General features: G+C 37.3%; 1 protein-coding gene across 2 annotated transcripts in view; it reads right to left on the bottom strand.

The window, feature by feature from the left end:
- Positions 1 to 1,895: 1,895 nt before the first annotated feature.
- The window catches only part of LOC140155585 (E3 ubiquitin-protein ligase DTX4-like), a 28,586-nt gene continuing 13,211 nt past the window's right edge, over positions 1,896 to 17,270 (bottom strand). The window contains exons 4-9 of one of the 2 annotated variants that reach the window (XM_072178487.1): positions 15,712 to 15,867; positions 15,057 to 15,118; positions 14,142 to 14,288; positions 10,237 to 10,398; positions 9,704 to 9,793; positions 1,896 to 7,845 (exon numbers count right to left, since the gene is read on the bottom strand). In XM_072178487.1, the coding sequence (XP_072034588.1) occupies positions 7,621 to 7,845; positions 9,704 to 9,793; positions 10,237 to 10,398; positions 14,142 to 14,288; positions 15,057 to 15,118; positions 15,712 to 15,867 (842 nt within the window). In that variant the 3' untranslated portion in view covers positions 1,896 to 7,620. The remainder of the gene's footprint in view (positions 7,846 to 9,703; positions 9,794 to 10,236; positions 10,399 to 14,141; positions 14,289 to 15,056; positions 15,119 to 15,711; positions 15,868 to 17,270) is intronic. The other variant, XM_072178488.1, reaches the window with a different exon arrangement.

Here is a 17,270-nt window from a genome sequence, read left to right as displayed (position 1 = left end):
AGACTAAAAGTTGCACATGAGTCCATAGGAGTCAACTTGCAAACAATACAGTAGGCCAGGTACATTCATGTGTTTGTTAATGCTATGTACTCATGTGCAACTTTTAAAACTGCCTCTTTTTTACACAATTAACCATCGTGACTGAACGCAATGTGTGATGCTATAAAGTGATCCACATGTGTGAAACAAATAAGGCTACACATACCTTTTTACATTTTGTAAAATATATTTTGATTTATTCTAAAAAGTATTAAACAAATCTTGTTTCTCTAAACAGCTAAAATAGCTCACCTTTGGATAGCTTTCTGATTGAGTATTGAGGGGGGAAATTGTGGACCCTATATGACACTTGGCAAGCTATTTGCCATCTTGTACTAAACCCTCAAAATGTCTATGTGATTATAATTCACTGCTGGTAGGTAGATCTGTAGCTGGATTGTTTATCCTTATCCTAGGCTTATTGTATCCTCTATGTATACTCCGTTTAGAAGGCATGCATAAGGTTAGGTTAGGTGAAGGGGTTGTCATTGGCGATCAAAGATATGGTATTAAAGGTAGAGTTTAACCCCCTGAGCACTACCTGCCGATCTAACATTGTCTCTGATTGGTCAATTACATGGTATTTACTTTAATCACAAATCAGAGTGGAGCTTTGCAAATAATTCACCCCAATTTTTTTGTGTGGTGAAATAATTCTAACAATGTTGCTGATTGGTCCAATTGATAATGAAAACTTCTTTTTGGCCAATCGGCAGGTAGTTCTCATGGGGTTATCCTTAGCCTAGGTTTAGGGTTAGGTATCTGGGGTTGAAGGGGTTGTCATTGGGGGTTAAAGATATGGTAAGGTAGAGTTTAACCCCCTGAGCACTACTTGCCGATCTAACATTGCCTTGCCTCTGATTGGTCAATTACATGATATCTTCACTTCAATCACCAATCAGAATGGAGTTTTGCAAATAATTCACCACAATTTTTTTGTGTGGTGAAATAATTTTAACAATGTTGCTGATTGGTTCAGTTGATAATGAAAACTTCTTTTTGGCCAATCAGCAGGTAGTTCTCATGGGGTTATGGCAGGGACTCCTAACCAAACAGGTGGTAAGCTCCAAGACAGGGTCTGTCTTTAAAAAGATGGGTCACGTTGTGCTTTCGATTGATTAGAACATTCAAGTGCAACGTCTAATTTTGTTCCTTCCTTGGGTTTTAGGTCACCGTTTCTTTAATTCTCAACCAATTTCAACAAATAAATCGAAGCTAAAGGGTACAGGTATTGGCTGCTGGTTTTAAGCTTGACATATTTGTCTTTGTTTAGGATATACAGGGGTGAACATAACTGGTACCTTAATTCTTTGGCAGTCTGTATTTAGAGTTAATAACTGCGCATCGGTTATTTGGAGGGCATTGTGAAAAATCTAAACATTTTTGCCTTTGGAACCAAGGAATATCCCAAGGTCCAAAGCAAAATTTATAAATCTAATGATATGTACTTAAAGTGTATGTAGCTGGGATGAAAAGCTGATGATCAATTGAAAATTTTGACCTTTCATATTAAAGATTTTAATTTATTTTCCCCAAAAGACCTACATATTTTTGGTGTTTTTGGGGACAAAATCCATATCTTCATACGAAGGTCAAAATTTTCATTTGATCGCCTGCTTTTCATCCCAGCTACATACACTTTAAGTACATATCATTGATTTATAAAGTTTACTTCGAGTACTGTTAAATATCAAAAATATAAATTTTAATCATTTGACATCAGAAAGACGTTCTTCATTATTCAGAATGCAATTCGATAGGTGTCATGCCCCACAAAAATACTGTGCAAACGTTCATAGCCCAGCCCTTGAACATAGGACATCAAAATTGAATAGCAAAACAAATCACTTCATGTATTAGTTAAGTTAATACTGCTTTATTTAGTGCATATAAAAACTTCCATTATATAATATATTTTTTACACTTTTGAACTGCTTCTACCTGTACATGGACATAATCAAAAATACCAGACACTTAAAATAAAAACAGAACTGCTAAAAGTGTTAGGGACGAAATCAAAACTCGACCGGCCGTCATCTGCCGGTTCAGTCCGGTTGCTATTCTGAACAATGGAAACCGGACGGAACCGCCTGAACCGGCGGTTTGATTTCATCCCTTAACTAAAATGATATTGATATCTTCTATAATGTATTGCATAATGTATTAAGTTTCCATAAATATATTTTGTAAATTTGTAGTACAAAGAACAGTTTATCCCATGTTACACAAGTGCAACTAGGGTAGGGAAACTAACTAGGTCCTTCAACTCATGGCTCATAAATGCACCAACTATAGGGTCCACAACTAAGTTCCCCCTCTAAATACTTATTGAAATAAATCGAAAAATATTTGACGAAATACAAACGTGGCCTGTAAAAGGGTATTGGTAGCCTTATTTGTTTTACACATATGGACCAAATTATAGCATCACACGTCATTGTATTCAGTCACTATGGTTCATTATGTAAAAAAAGAGACCATTTTAAACAGTGTTAAAAGTTGCATCCGAGTCCATAGGAATCGGCTCTCAAACAATACAGTAGGCCAGGTCTTTTCATTTGTTAAAGACTGCTATGGACTCGGGTGCAACTTTTAAAACAGCTTCTTTTCTTGCACAATTAACCATTGTGACTGAATGCAATGATGTGTGACGATATAAATTGGTCCACATGTGTAACAAGTAGGACTATACATACCTTTTTACATTTTCATATTTCGTAAAATATTTTTGGACTTCTTAAAAATTGAAATTATTGTGGACCCTATATTATGGACTCTATATCTTGGCTATGCGAGTAAAGGAAAAACATGCTACAAAAATTACTTCATAAACATTTCATATGATTATTCCTCGTACAGATTTTAAATGCACCTTTACTGCACATCCAAGATGGCCGCTGTGCAATGCAGAGAATATTCCCATATATTTATGGGTTGTGTGGAAAAAAGGCCAAAAATAAACACTTTGTGCTGAATGAATTAAAATCACGAGACAATCAAGAATGCAACTAAAGAAACTACTTGAAACAACAATAATTATCTACCTAAAATATACTTAATATGGTTCTAATGAAAATAAACCACAAAAGATAGGCATGGATTTACCACTACCAGCATTACTCTCATTCCCATTGCTTTTCCACCCCTCCCACCCACACCTTTCTGGATCCATGCCTGATAGAAGCTAGAAAATTATTACCATATTGGGCTTAATATATTGATGATATTGTGAAATAAAACAGTATAAGCAAATCAAGAATCTTGTTGTCAATCATGTGTATTTAAAATACAAAGAGTGATTGTAATCAGTACCGCTGGCAAGGGGAGGGGGGTAAAGGGGTGCATTAACCTGGGTCCAGGATTTTAGGGGGCCCATAAAAAATTTCAATGGACCACAAACTACTTGGATATCAACAGTCGAATAGGAACCAAAAGAAATCCAAACAGACTTGAAATATCCAGAAAAAAGACAAATAGGCCTATGGAGAAATATTATTGATCAGAGAAGATTCATAGGCTGTCCCATAATACTAGTGAAACATCAGGGTACTTGAGAACCAGTCTACTACAAATTTCAAATGAATGAACACAGCTGTTAACAGCGTGATGATTCTCTGCGTACACTGTGCGATGAACGGGCGTAATGCGGAAATGAATCCAACCTTGCCTACTTGCTTATGATTGGTTAATATTTTCATTATTGTATCCATGGTCGTGCGTTCATGTTGTACTTTGAAATACGCGACATACGATCGCTGTTACATCGCGTACAGCTGTTGGCAGCTGTGTTCATTCATTTTTGGAATTTCTGCTTTTCGTATATCGATTTCTTATCCTTTCAAACTTTAATTCCTCATTCAAATGTGGGTCGATAGTTAAAAAAAGATCTCATTGAACAGGGTACCGATGTTCTTTCCGATGCCCCGCCAGAGCAGTTCTGGAGTGAACCAACCTGCCTGGTTATCAAAATACTCAGTGACAAGGTTATCTTTGAATTTGACAGGTGCTAATTGATGTTTAATGTTGTTGCATCAATTAGCACTGTCAAAGTTAAAGATAACCTTGTACTGATTAATTTGATAACCAGGCACGTTTGGTTCACCCCAGAAAAACTGCTCTGGCGGAGTTTCCTCTTTAATGGGTTCTTTGAAATCTGCCATACCCCTGTGAAAGATATAAGAAAAGTCTTCTACAGAGCCAGTATGTTTTTCAAATGGAATTGTCTAGGGTTAATTATTTTGAAACCCATACATGTACTCCCTCTACATGTATATGGCTTTTCTAAATATCTTCCACAACTGGAGTGAGTATTTCAAATGGAAGTAGCCAAATTGTCTATTCTATTTGAAACCAATACTCCCTCTGCAGAAAAATTACACTATAAAATCTTCTACAGGGGGAGTGTGGATTTTAAATAAAATAGCTCAATTTAGAAATTGTTTCAAATGTTCTTTGCTTTCCTGTAAATTACAAAGTCACATTTTACTTAGTAGTACAAAATTGCATCATTGTAAAGCATTTGGTTTATACAGCTTAGAATTTACCCTAGTACAAAAATGTTGTAAAAATAATGAGTTGTTTCAGTGACAAGTTAAAATAATCACCATACTTTACAAGTGTAGTAGTCTGCACCCAGAGAAGATTTCTTACCATTCCCAGAATCCTTTGTGGCATGATATATCACCTCATTTCAAAGGTTAATCGTCTGAATTATCTAAATCTTGTGAGGATGTTTCAGTAAGGTTCAATCAAATAACAATATAATTTCTCTCAAAATAACATCTCGAAACAGACACATTATAATTTATCTTAACATCAATATTAAATTTGAAAAAAAATTATGACTGAAAATTAGTGTATACTATACTACAGTGCCTCTTGTAGAATTTAAAAGACCCAAAATATCAGTCTTCCAAGACCTGAATTTCAGATGAATCTCAATTCACATTTCAGTAATTCCAAAATTCCATTGCAAAGAAACCAACACTATATGTGACCATCCACCACAACTGAGCCCGGATGTCGCCAGTGCCACTATTGAGATATGCTCCATTGAACTTAACAATAAACAATAGGAAACAAAGGATTTTTTGACTGTTTTATTGATTTTCACTACTTAAAAGTCAAGTACTATAGACATGATATACATCATTTTAAAGCTAATTTCAAGCAGAATATTTTGGTTGAATATCTCAAAAATGATGATTGGCAACTTCAGGGCTCAGTTGTGCTGGATGGTCACATATAGCATTGTTAATGCACACATCCTCAATGGGCTATTCTATTTTAAATTCACACCCCCATGTGGAAGATTTTGTAAATATCTTCCACAGGGGGAGTATGCATTTCAAATGGAATCAACACACTAGACAAGTCTGTTTAAATTATAATTATATACACCCTCTGCGAACAGAGAGGGCGAGTTTCAAATAGGGTTGTATAATAAGATGATATTTTTATTTTTTACAGGGGGATTGTGGATTTTAAATGGACTAGCCTTAATTTGTGTTCAACTTGTTCAGTGTGCGCATTGGGCTATTCCAGAAATTAAAGGCACCCCCAAAGAAGACATGGGAATGGGATTTTTCACCATTTTTGCTCTTGGAATCCCCCACACACACACACAAAAAAAAAGGTCATTATTTTCACAACCCTAAAGAAGACATGGGAATTCCCAAGAAAAAGACACCTTTTTATTTTAGGCTTGGGAATTCCCAAAAATTTTGGCACACATTTGCCTGTCTTCTTTAGGGACACTGGGAATTCCAAATTGTTTAATCATTTTATTGTCAAAATGGGAATTCCTATTTTTTTTGGATAAGATTTTGGTCTGGGAATTCCCAAAAAATTATGGTACAAACCAAACTTTTCATGTCTTCTTTAGGGGGTGCCATTAATTTCTGGAATAGCCCATTGACAGTAGAATGACGTAGTTTGCGAATGATTTTGGGGAATTACTTTGATGGTCCATTCATCCATGACACATATTTTTTGTCTCATTTTAACATCTAAAAGTCTGATCATCTGATGCCACAGCTTATATATAAATATATCAAATCTTTGCACACACCTTTTTCTCCTTGTCATTAACACAACACCAACAGCCTCAGTTTTAAAATCAACGCGCCTTTCTGAATATCGGCTATTATTGATACAAAACTATCAAAATATCAAACTCAATGGTCAAATTTACACTCAAGTAGCAAACGGCAAGCGGATTTTGTTTTTGACCAATGACAAGAGTCGGTTCTTTCCAAAGCACTATTCAAAGGCCCATTCTCATTGGTCAGATTTGTAATAGTCACTTGTATAGCCACAAGAGTATAAATTTGGGTTTACATTGTGCGAGAGTATGACAATAAATTTATATTGGGGTTATATAAAAATTCTTGTCATTTGAAAGGATGACTGGAGTTGTGGACACCATAGAAATTCCCTTTTACAATTTCTGTCAGATAGGCCAACTCACCATAGGCTACCAAAGACTTTAACCATAGAGTACAAACTCGAAATTACCCAGTGTGTAACACTATGGTAAATCCACCATAGAGATATACCAAGAGTACCAACTCAAAATTACCTAGTGTGTAACACTATGGTAAATCCATCATAGAGATTATACCAAAAGAGTACAAACTCAAAATTACCATGTGTAACACTACATAGGTAAATCCGCCATTTTGGTTTGTTGCTTGTGGAGGGCAGAGAGTGTACCTCCAGCGTTTATTGGCAAGACCCAGAAACTAAACGATAAGTTGTATCTTTACGCTTGTGCGTTGTCCAATGCCTATTAAGCGATTTTGGCCCAATATGTTACATGGAACGCAAACAAACATCCACTTTGTAGAGAAATTTGTCTGACGCATAACAAAATAATCTGGAAGTACTTAATTTTGGCCTCCATAAGCGAAACAAAACATGACAGAGTCTGTAATCTTTGGCTCTACCTCACTGCCACAGACACAGATATAAACAAATTGTTCAGCTACAAGAACTGCCTCTAGTACCGTGGTGTAAGTGGCCTTGAAGCACATATCTAAGATTTTTGTCTGGTCTATTGTCACCGTTTCTTCAAAGGCGTGAATCATCGATACACATAAACCACTCCTGTGTAATAATATAAATTGCCGCAGGGACTGCCTTTTGAGGAGAGCGAGAGCAATCACTCTCTACTGCTCTCCTTAAATCTGATATAGAAGAGTGATGTTTAGCTCTACTTAACTGACCATTCTCTCCTTACACTATTATAAATGCTCTAAACAGCTCTCCTTGAAGGCTCCAGAAGAGCTATTTAATGCTCTCCTGCAAATTCCAAAAGACAGTCCTTGTTTGGCAGCTAGAATGGGCTAATCCAGTTGAAATGGAGTCACCCAATCAGGTACCCCATTTGAAATTCATACTCCCTGTGTGGAAGATTAAGGTCATGTCTTCCACAGGGGGTATATGGATTTCAACTGGAATAGCTCAATGGCTAAACCAGCTTTAAACAGGATCAAATGTGACTTGTCCACCACAAACCTCTCCTGAAGTCAGCTCCCGGTCAATTTTTTTTGCCTTATGACTGCTCACACTCATCCATAATCAGGTATCTAGACAATCTTCTGTGACTCCTTGCGAACTAAGCTCAGATAGTATATTATCAAAGTAGTTTGGATCTGGGAATCCATGCCCTGTTACATTGGAGCCAAATTCAGTCTTATGATGTATTTCATTCCATACCACCGTGTTAGGTTCCCCTGTGGTGGCTGAAGTACCAATAGTAAAGATGAGTCGTCTTTCCCATGCGATCACCAGTAACTTGAGGATCTACAGAGACAAAAAAAGAAGGTGCAGTGATTTATTATAAATAATAGTGCGCAACACACAAGCACAACACATCGACATTGATCCCCAAGCCTCAGCACACTTTACAGTTTGTTGCTGACCACTACGGCCCCATATCATGCCATAAACCATTAAACAACAACACAGAGACTTGCAGGTAAGAAGCACACACCCTAAACATTCCATAATAACCATCACAGCCAGGATCAGCTCCCCAATTTTGGTACGAGTTACAATGAGACAATTAGCAGTTAAGTTTCTTGTTCAAGGGAATTAACTTAATTTTTCCACAAGAGCGTACTAAACCACAGTTAGGGTTCGAACCCACAACCTCTGGCATCATAGTCAAATGCCTATCAATTGAGCTAACTAGCATCTATAGAGACACAGGGTGATACCAAGATGTTATTTACTTAAATCAATTATTTATAAAATGTGACCCACTCTGACAAAACCAGGAACAAGTCGCACAACAAATTCATGATTTGAATATAAATTCAAGCATCAGACAATAAGCTTTAAAATGATACCAAAAATTAAAATTACCAAAATGTTATAAATAGCATTATATAAATAGCATATCCATATCTTTTCAAGATATGGATAATTTTATAAACTAGCCGTCACCCGTGCTTCACGGTCACCATCTTTCGCGGTCAGCACCTTTCCGCTGTTGGTAAATGGTACTGATATGTTGGCTGTGTAAATGTTTTATTTAATGTGATTAGTGTCATAACTTCATAAGTGAGATTATCATTATACAATAGCAAGGTGGATTGTTTTAAAGTACACATCATGTAGCATATGAACACAGCTTTTATTCACATTTCTTATAACACTATCAATGATATATGAAGTTACACAGTTACAATGCATATTGTACAATACTGAGTGCTCACATAGGATTTCCATAAAGCAGGGTAGGCCTATTATACATACATGCACATGAAATTCATTGGCTTAAAATGGCTGTGCCATCATACCATCTTTAGAGACAACGCTATTCTTCGCATTGCAAAAACTCTTGTCCTGAAATTGTGTAACCTGTAAGAGTTTGTAGCAGTACAAATTCGCCAAACTTGTTATAAATTAGGGAGTTTGACAAATCTTATTCCTAACAGGACGGGGTACTACAAAATACTACTTGATATATGCGCTGTGGTATATAGGCACGGTTTCGCTGGCTAGCGAAGCCCAGCACCCGTGGTAAAGTGTCGCCGACCCAGTGCTTGGCATGCGAGGAGTCTCAGGTTCGAATCCCACCCAGAGCAAGCAACTTCTTCCGTTGTTTTCTCTCTTTATTCCTTCCTTCTTTCCCTTCTCGTCGCCAAAAAGCCCTTAGGCAGTTAGGGTTAAGAAAGGAAATTCCTCAACAGTCCCTCAAGAATAATTCAGAAGTCAGTATGATCATATCCATCTGGCCCTTACACAGGTGGCCGAGGGCTTGTGTGCGGCATTTAGTGGGGTTTGTCTGGGGAATAGGCAGCAGAGTATCATCGCCCCCTCCTAAAAAGTTTTGGCTGTTTTTATGATGAATTATCTATCATCATCCAATTCGGGAAATGCAAATAAAAACTTTTTTTTTTTACATTTGAATTTCCGGATTTTTTTTGTTTTTTGGCCAATTATTTACAAATGTTTGTATTTGTGTTATCAGCAGAAGTTATTTGTGTATAGATATTTTCACAGTTGCAAGGTTCACTAACATTTTCGCATGGTGATGGCGGTGGTACAATATTTATGTGTACCCCAGGGAGCATTATAGGTAAAGCAAACATTTGGGAGGGCAGGTCAAAAAAAAAGGGGAGGCAAACATTTTTGTTTGAAAAATGTGTCTCACCTTTTGTCCTATAGGATTGTCCGGTAGATAGCAATGTCGAGGAAACCCCCTGGATGAATATCTTTTTCCTGGATGGGGATGCTCCTCACCCTGAGTACAAAGCAAAACAAAAGAAAACGACACATAATTGAATGTAAATTACAATATACGTTATAACTATAATACTGTAAAGCGGAAATTTGCACACAATTATTTGGCATTATTATTATGACATACCAAGCTAAGCTACGTTGAACTTGCTGCAGTTAGCTTGTGTTTCTGTGTGTGTGGGAGTCCCATGACGTGGCAGCATATTCTACTGTTGGACGGATGAAGATAGTAAACGGAGGTCATTCCTTGTTCAGCGCTTTTTGTTAGGAGCTTGCACGGTGAAACATGTCAAATCAAACATTTTTTTGGTAAAAATTGGTAAAAATTGGTAAGATAGCTCTTGATATTTTGAGAAAGTATCTCAAAATTTGGGACTTTAGAGCATTAACTTGAGGAGGACAAAGCTATTAGACGGAAATTGTACACCTAGATCTTGGCCCTACCTGTGTACCCGGTGGTATATCATAAATAATACGTATAGTGCCACAGTCATCATACGCTGGTAGCGAGTGTGGTATTACATGATAATCCATACGCCCAGGGGGCTGGTTACCATGTTTTACACCATAGATTTTCTTGCATGTTGGACATTGTATACTTCCATCCTGCAAGAGTAAAATTGACAACATAGCAATTGGTAACATACATTTATTTTTGTTTTGGTCATACAAAGGAGGTGATTGTTGGGCTTTGTGATTTGGTCTTAACCCTGGCATTATGGGACATTTTGGGCCTCATAACTGCTAAATTGTTGGTCTAAAGTATATAAAAGTATATATAAAATACATAAAACAGCGTAATTATGTTATAACAGCATGATTTATTACTCGGAGTTTCACGCCTAAAACGGCGATCATCAGATAAATAGCTGAACACTGAACTGTAACTCCAAAACAAAACAAATAAATTCACAGCGTTGAAAGCGTCTGCGTCTTCACTAGAAAAGTATGACAGCGCGCATGTTTAAAAGTTTCTTTAAAATGCGGAAGGCGCGGTAGGCGTAGCAACTACATAGTAATGAGGTCGCATAATTTATTTTTTTTCTTTCTTGCTGGCTTGGTGGTTTCCGACCGTGTCGGCATTTTGAGATGAGTTCGGTTTTATTATTGAGGGTGTTAGGCCCTTTCATGCACGCAGTATTTCTAATTTCTCTTCAATGCATAGGTTGCATTGTCCTGAGTCACGCTGTGTGTGTTTGATTCTTTCAAGATTTCCAAGTGGCTAGAGTAGTTACTTCCTTTTCTTTTAAGTTGCCATACATATTTTGAGAGTTCTGTTTCCTTCTCATATTTGTCATGTTTGAATGATTTGGTGTGGTTGTTGAACCTCTGTTTAAAGGTTCCACCTGAAAGTCCTATATAAGATTTAGATTCTGTATTCGAAGTTACACTGGCTTTATATACTAAGGCACTTGTCATGCACTTTCCACGGATGGGACAGGTTTCTTTGACTCTACAGTTGCAACTTTTTGTTGATGGCACTTGGTTGGCTTTTTTGGTGATTTGTGAGTTGTGGGATTTGATGATTGATTTCATATTTTTCATACAACTGTAGCTGATTTTCACAGTGTTCCTGTTAAATATTTTGTTGAGTTTGTGTCCACGCTTGGGAAGTGCTTGGCCAGAAGCTTGATGAGCGTATTCCCTACATTTGATTTCACGGCTTTGTTGTGCGGAGGGTTAAACCAGATGACTTTTCTGGTCGCGGCGTCGTTTCTTCTTTGCTGATGGTCTTGTATCATTCTCCTTGGTGGTGTATTGAATGGATTCAAGCGTGACCACTTGATTTCAGAGCTTCATCGTATCCGAGGCGGCTTTCTTGAAGGCGTCGTGGTTGGACAGTGTGGAGATTCTTTTCCCAATGGCGATAGGGATGTGGTTGATGACGTGAGGTGGATGGTTGGATTGGGTATTGATGTAGACTGCATTGTCGTTGGGTTTTCTGTAGGCTTGATGTATACCGGTGTCGAGGTTAAGGAAGTCGACACCGGTAACATCAAGCCTACAGAAAACCCAACGACCATCCAGTCTACATCAATACCCAATCCAACCATCCACCTCACGTCATCAACCACATCCCTATCGCCATTGGGAAAAGAATCTCCACACTTTCGTCCAACCACGACGTCTTCAAGAAAGCCGCCCCCGGATACGATGAAGCTCTGAAATCAAGTGGTCACGCTGAATCCATTCAATACACCACCAAGGAGAATGATACAAGACCATCAGCAAAGAAGAAACGACGCCGCACCAGAAAAGTCATCTGGTTTAACCCTCCGTACAACAAAGCCGTGAAATCAAATGTAGGAAATACGTTCATCAAGCTTCTGGCCAAGCACTTCCAAGCGTGGACACAAACTCAACAAAATATTTAACAGGAACACTGTGAAAATCAGCTACAGTTGTATGAAAAATATGAAATCAATCATCAAATCCCACAACTCACAAATCACCAAAAAAGCCAACCAAGTGCCATCAACAAAAAGTTGCAACTGTAGAGTCAAAGAAACCTGTCCCATCCGTGGAAAGTGCATGACAAGTGCCTTAGTATATAAAGCCAGTGTAACTTCAATACAGAATCTAAATCTTATATAGGACTTTCAGGTGGAACCTTTAAACAGAGGTTCAACAACCACACCAAATCATTCAAACATGACAAATATGAGAAGGAAACAGAACTCTCAAAATATGTATGGCAACTTAAAAGAAAAGGAAGTAACTACTCTATCCACTGGGAAATCTTGAAAGAATCAAACACACACAGACGTGACTCAGGACAATGCAACCTATGCATTGAAGAGAAATTAGAAATACTGCGTGCGAAAGGGCCTAACACCCTCAATAATAAAACCGAACTCATCTCAAAATGCCGACACGGTCGGAAACCACCAAGCCGCGCAAAGAAAAAAATAAATTATGCACCTCATTACTTGCGTGAGTTGCTACGCCTACTGCGCCTTCCGCATTTTAAAGAAACTTTTAAACATGCGCGCTGTCATACTTTTCTAGTGAAGACGCTGCACGCTTTCAACGCTGTGAATTTATTTGTTTTGTTTTGGAGTTACAGTTCAGTGTTCAGCTATTTATCTGATGATCGCCGCTTTAGGCGTGAAACTCCGAGTAATAAATCATGCTGTTATAACATAATTACGCTGTTTTATGTATTTTATTACAAGCTCTACTATCTAATAGTATCGAGCACTATCTTCAGCTGTTTTGATTAACTATATATTAAAAGTATATATATTTAGAATGGCGAAGTCAGACTTGATACATTTTTGTAGGCATTAATGTTTTAAACAGCTTGAGCTCTATTACCAAGGTAAGATTGAAAGTGTTTTATCATTTATATCATAGTTGCTAAGCTTTTCAATTAAAACAGAATGGTTAACACAGTCAAACGCCTTTTTAAGATCAAGAAGTTGCACCGGTGGCTTGGCCATTCATTATCCAAATTTTTCAAAATGAAATCTTGAACATTATTCAGGGTAGTTGATGTTGAATGATTGCTACGGAAACCAGATTGGTTTCTGTGACAGAATACCCATAGAAGTTAAATAAGAATTGATTATGCACATTACGTACATACACGGACATGCTATTGTTATTTCCATAATCAATAGCATGGTCCAATATTATTTCACTGTGGTTAGCACCACTGGGATTATTGTGGCCACTCATTTTCTGAAGTGTTTCACTCCATTTTTCAGTGTGATTGGACAATCACTTGAATAACAAAAGAACTTGTTTCAGTGCTATTTCAGTGATATTATCTATCTCTCTTATCTATCTATACATCGCTAACACAGACATTCACAAGTCAGCTATCACCGATCATGTTGTGTCTACTAATCACAACAACAATTGGGAGGACTCAACAGTTATTGACAAGAAGCTTTACAAGACCACAAGGTGGCTGAAAGAAGCCATTTGGATATGCTGAAATGGAAAAGACATTCTGAATAAGGACGAGGGGGCCTATTCACTCAGTAATATCTTTGATCAAATCATCACGCGATCCACAGTGGTTTCTGTCACCTATAAAAGGAAACAGTCAGATGTGATGGGTTGCCAGTCTGATGAAACCACTATTGTTGTAGTAACTAAAAATGTGAGTCTAAACGTCTTCATTTTTCTTGGAATTGCACAAAATGAACAATGTTTACAACACAAAAACAGTTGGGTTGCCAGTCTGCCAAATTGAAACTGAATCTATGATATGCTATCAAAATATGGATATGCCAGGAAAAATCATTCATTTATTATGAAACATTTTATAATACAGTGGCGGCACCAGGAATTGTTTTGGGGGGCATTGGGGGGATAATACATCAACTCCAGTTTCTTACCTTTGGCCCACTATTATACATAGCATGTAGACAGCTCTGATGAAACATATGATTACAGGTTTGTAGTCTTAAGATAGGATCCTCCCCGCTGGTCTCTTCACTGAAGTGAGATGTATCACCTAGTTTCTCGTAGCATATAGGACAGTCCTATATGGTAAACAAAATAATAAAAAGGTATAATGAATTAACATGTTGCAGTGAATTCCACTTAAACGAAGTTATACAGACTGCAAAATTAAGATACCACTTATGTTCTCCCTATAGAAATAGGGCTATAGAAATTAGAAAGAGGAGGGGCACCACCATGAACAGGGATGAAGGACAGTACCAATTATCTCACATTTTTGATGAGTTTCTGAAACAGCGACCAAGAAAATCCCTTGGAAGAAAAAACCAACTGGTAGCTTTAAGATCCGTCCTGGAACTATTTCTAGCGTTCGTAGCCAAAAGCAGTTAATACCCATCAAGTGAAGAGCTTATTTCCAAACTCTGTTAAGTCCACAACCACATGTTTCTCATTTACTTGTGTGACACAATCACAATTACTTTGACAAGTTTGACATTAGCAACAATGAGTTGTACCACCAACAAGCCATTATTTACCACAACAATGCTGCATAACAATATGCAGACTATTGTTATCATTTGGGAAACAAAGGCCTCACACAGTATTGTTACTGTGCATCCATCCACTGTTTGCTTTGTTATGGTGCATCTAACTGAAATTATATAGCGTCACAACCTATTGGAATATCGCACAGGTAAATCAGTAACACGGTTTGGAAATAAGCTCTTCAAGTGTTAATAAAGGTAACAGGTGATTGCTGAAACCTAATGTAAGTTCAATTTCTGGATCTGATACTAAAGAGCTTGTCTACTGAGTATAGATATAAATGAATGTCATGATATGCTTACCTCATCTGGTGGCTTCTTGACTTTGTTCACATAGTTCTTCAAGACATCTTCTGCATTGTCAACTGCAGCAAAAATAAACAACACATTTCTAAGGTTACATCAATTAGTAACAACACCAAGAAATATTCCCAAAAAATTGTTTTTAAGATCTCTGACTCTGCACTAACAGCAGATGGCCTTAACCCTCTGAGCACTACCTGCCGATCTAACATTGCCTCTGATTGGTCAATTACATGTACATGATATCTTCAATTTAATCACCAATCAGAATGGAGTTTTGCAAATAATTCACCCCCATTTTTTTGCATGGTGAAATTATTCTAACAATGTTGGTGATTGGTCTAATTGATAATGAAAACTCCTTTTTGACCAATAGGCAGGTAGTTCTCATAGGGTTAACACCCATTGAAGGCATAATTATATCTATGATGAGGGTTGAAATGGAAGGTAGTTCGCATAATTATTGATTATAATTAGAAGCATAGAAGAAAGCAATCAGCCAAATTACTTTGTGATATTGAACGATGTAAAAGTCATCTGTGACAAAGAAGCAATATGCATTCGCAAGAGAAGGGGCAACAGCGCACATTAACGTTGAAAAAAAAACCCCAAATATATTAATTTGAGTGACATGTTCCTTGCAACAAATTATTACCTTTTGAGAATGATGTTTTTCTTTTCTTCCTGCTTGGCTTGACACCCTCTACTGGTCGAATTCCTCCACGAGAAGTAGGTGGCGGAGTAAAGACTGGTATCGGTGTTGGGCTCAGCTTGATGGGGACTGCAGTGGAGAGCAACATGCTGGTGATGGCTGTGTTGTTATGGTTACAGTTGTCATGGCAACGGATTGGTCAATGGAACAGTAATGAACGCAACAACAATAAAGCCACAAGTGGGCCCCCAAAAATGTTAAAGTAAAAACACAGGTGGTAGTTACATGTAGATGGCAGAAAATGTCAATGGGAGTTATAGTTTTTAAAATGATAAAAGCAAAAGCGATGGAGTGAGGATGAATTTGAACCAATAGACTGGGAGAGCGCCATCTTGCACACATGTGTAAACAATTTGTTGTCTGCATCACATACTGTCGTATCTCAAAAGGCTGCCTGGTGTGATCTTTTTATTAATGTCACCTAATTGTCCTAAGATACACTTTAAAATGAACTTTATATATTAACTTTGAGGTATCACTACAATATTATTACATCTCATGTCCATTCATAAAAGAAAGCAGCATGCTAAAATATAAAATAAAAATATGAAATACAATTATAATGAAAATCACACAAGGCAGCCTTTTGAGATACGACTATGTGATGTAGACGACAAATTATGAGAATATCAGCCATATTGGATTGGTAAAATGGGAACCAAAAATTGTGCAGGAAATTTTCAGTGAAAATCTGAAATTGAAAAGCAATTGGCATCTTTAATCTACTGCTTTAATAAAAATTTGTGCATGTAGTTTATCATTGGCACAAAACTTGATCCAGATTGCAAAAAAGCTTGCTATTAACTGAGCACTACCTGCCGATCTAACACTACCTCTGATTGGTCAGCTATATGACGTCTTCACTTTAATCACCAATCAGAATGGAGCTTTGGAAATAATTCACCCCAATTTTTTTTTTTTGCATGGTGAAATTATTCTAACAATGTTGCTGATTGGGCCAATTGATAATGAAAACTTCTTTTTGGCCAATCGGCAGGTAGTTCTCATGCGGTTAAAATTAAAATCTGTCAATGAATCTACAGTGTAAGCACACTATTTCCCCCTCTGTGACACACACATGGAGTCCCAAGTTCTTCCAGTCAATCTTTTTTTAATTTTAATTTAACACAAATCTATTAAACACAATATCCTCATACATTGTATAATGCGATTATTGCATCAGTCAGAAGTTAGTAACAATTTCTAACAAACCTTTGAAATTAGCATATTAGAGTGTACAAAATGGCAGCAGTGAAAAGTTACATTTAGTTTTGTTAAATATAAGCACACAATGTATAGACGAATCCAAGTAGCCAAGTCATGGTCAGGATTTGGTCGGACATCTTTGGGTAGCTGGTAGCACCAACCTGGTGTTTTGAGCGTCCAATTGTGCAAATAAAAGCCGCCTAACACCCAGAGAAGATGCAAGGATGAGGAGGGTTAATAGAATTATAATTCTGCAGGTAATCCTGTCGCATCTATTCATACATTGTCCTTTTGTT

This window comes from Amphiura filiformis, chromosome 6 (assembly GCF_039555335.1).
Source record: "Amphiura filiformis chromosome 6, Afil_fr2py, whole genome shotgun sequence".
In the NCBI taxonomy this organism is placed as follows: Eukaryota; Metazoa; Echinodermata; class Ophiuroidea; order Amphilepidida; family Amphiuridae; genus Amphiura; species Amphiura filiformis.
This window is presented reverse-complemented; position numbering and strand designations above follow the sequence as displayed.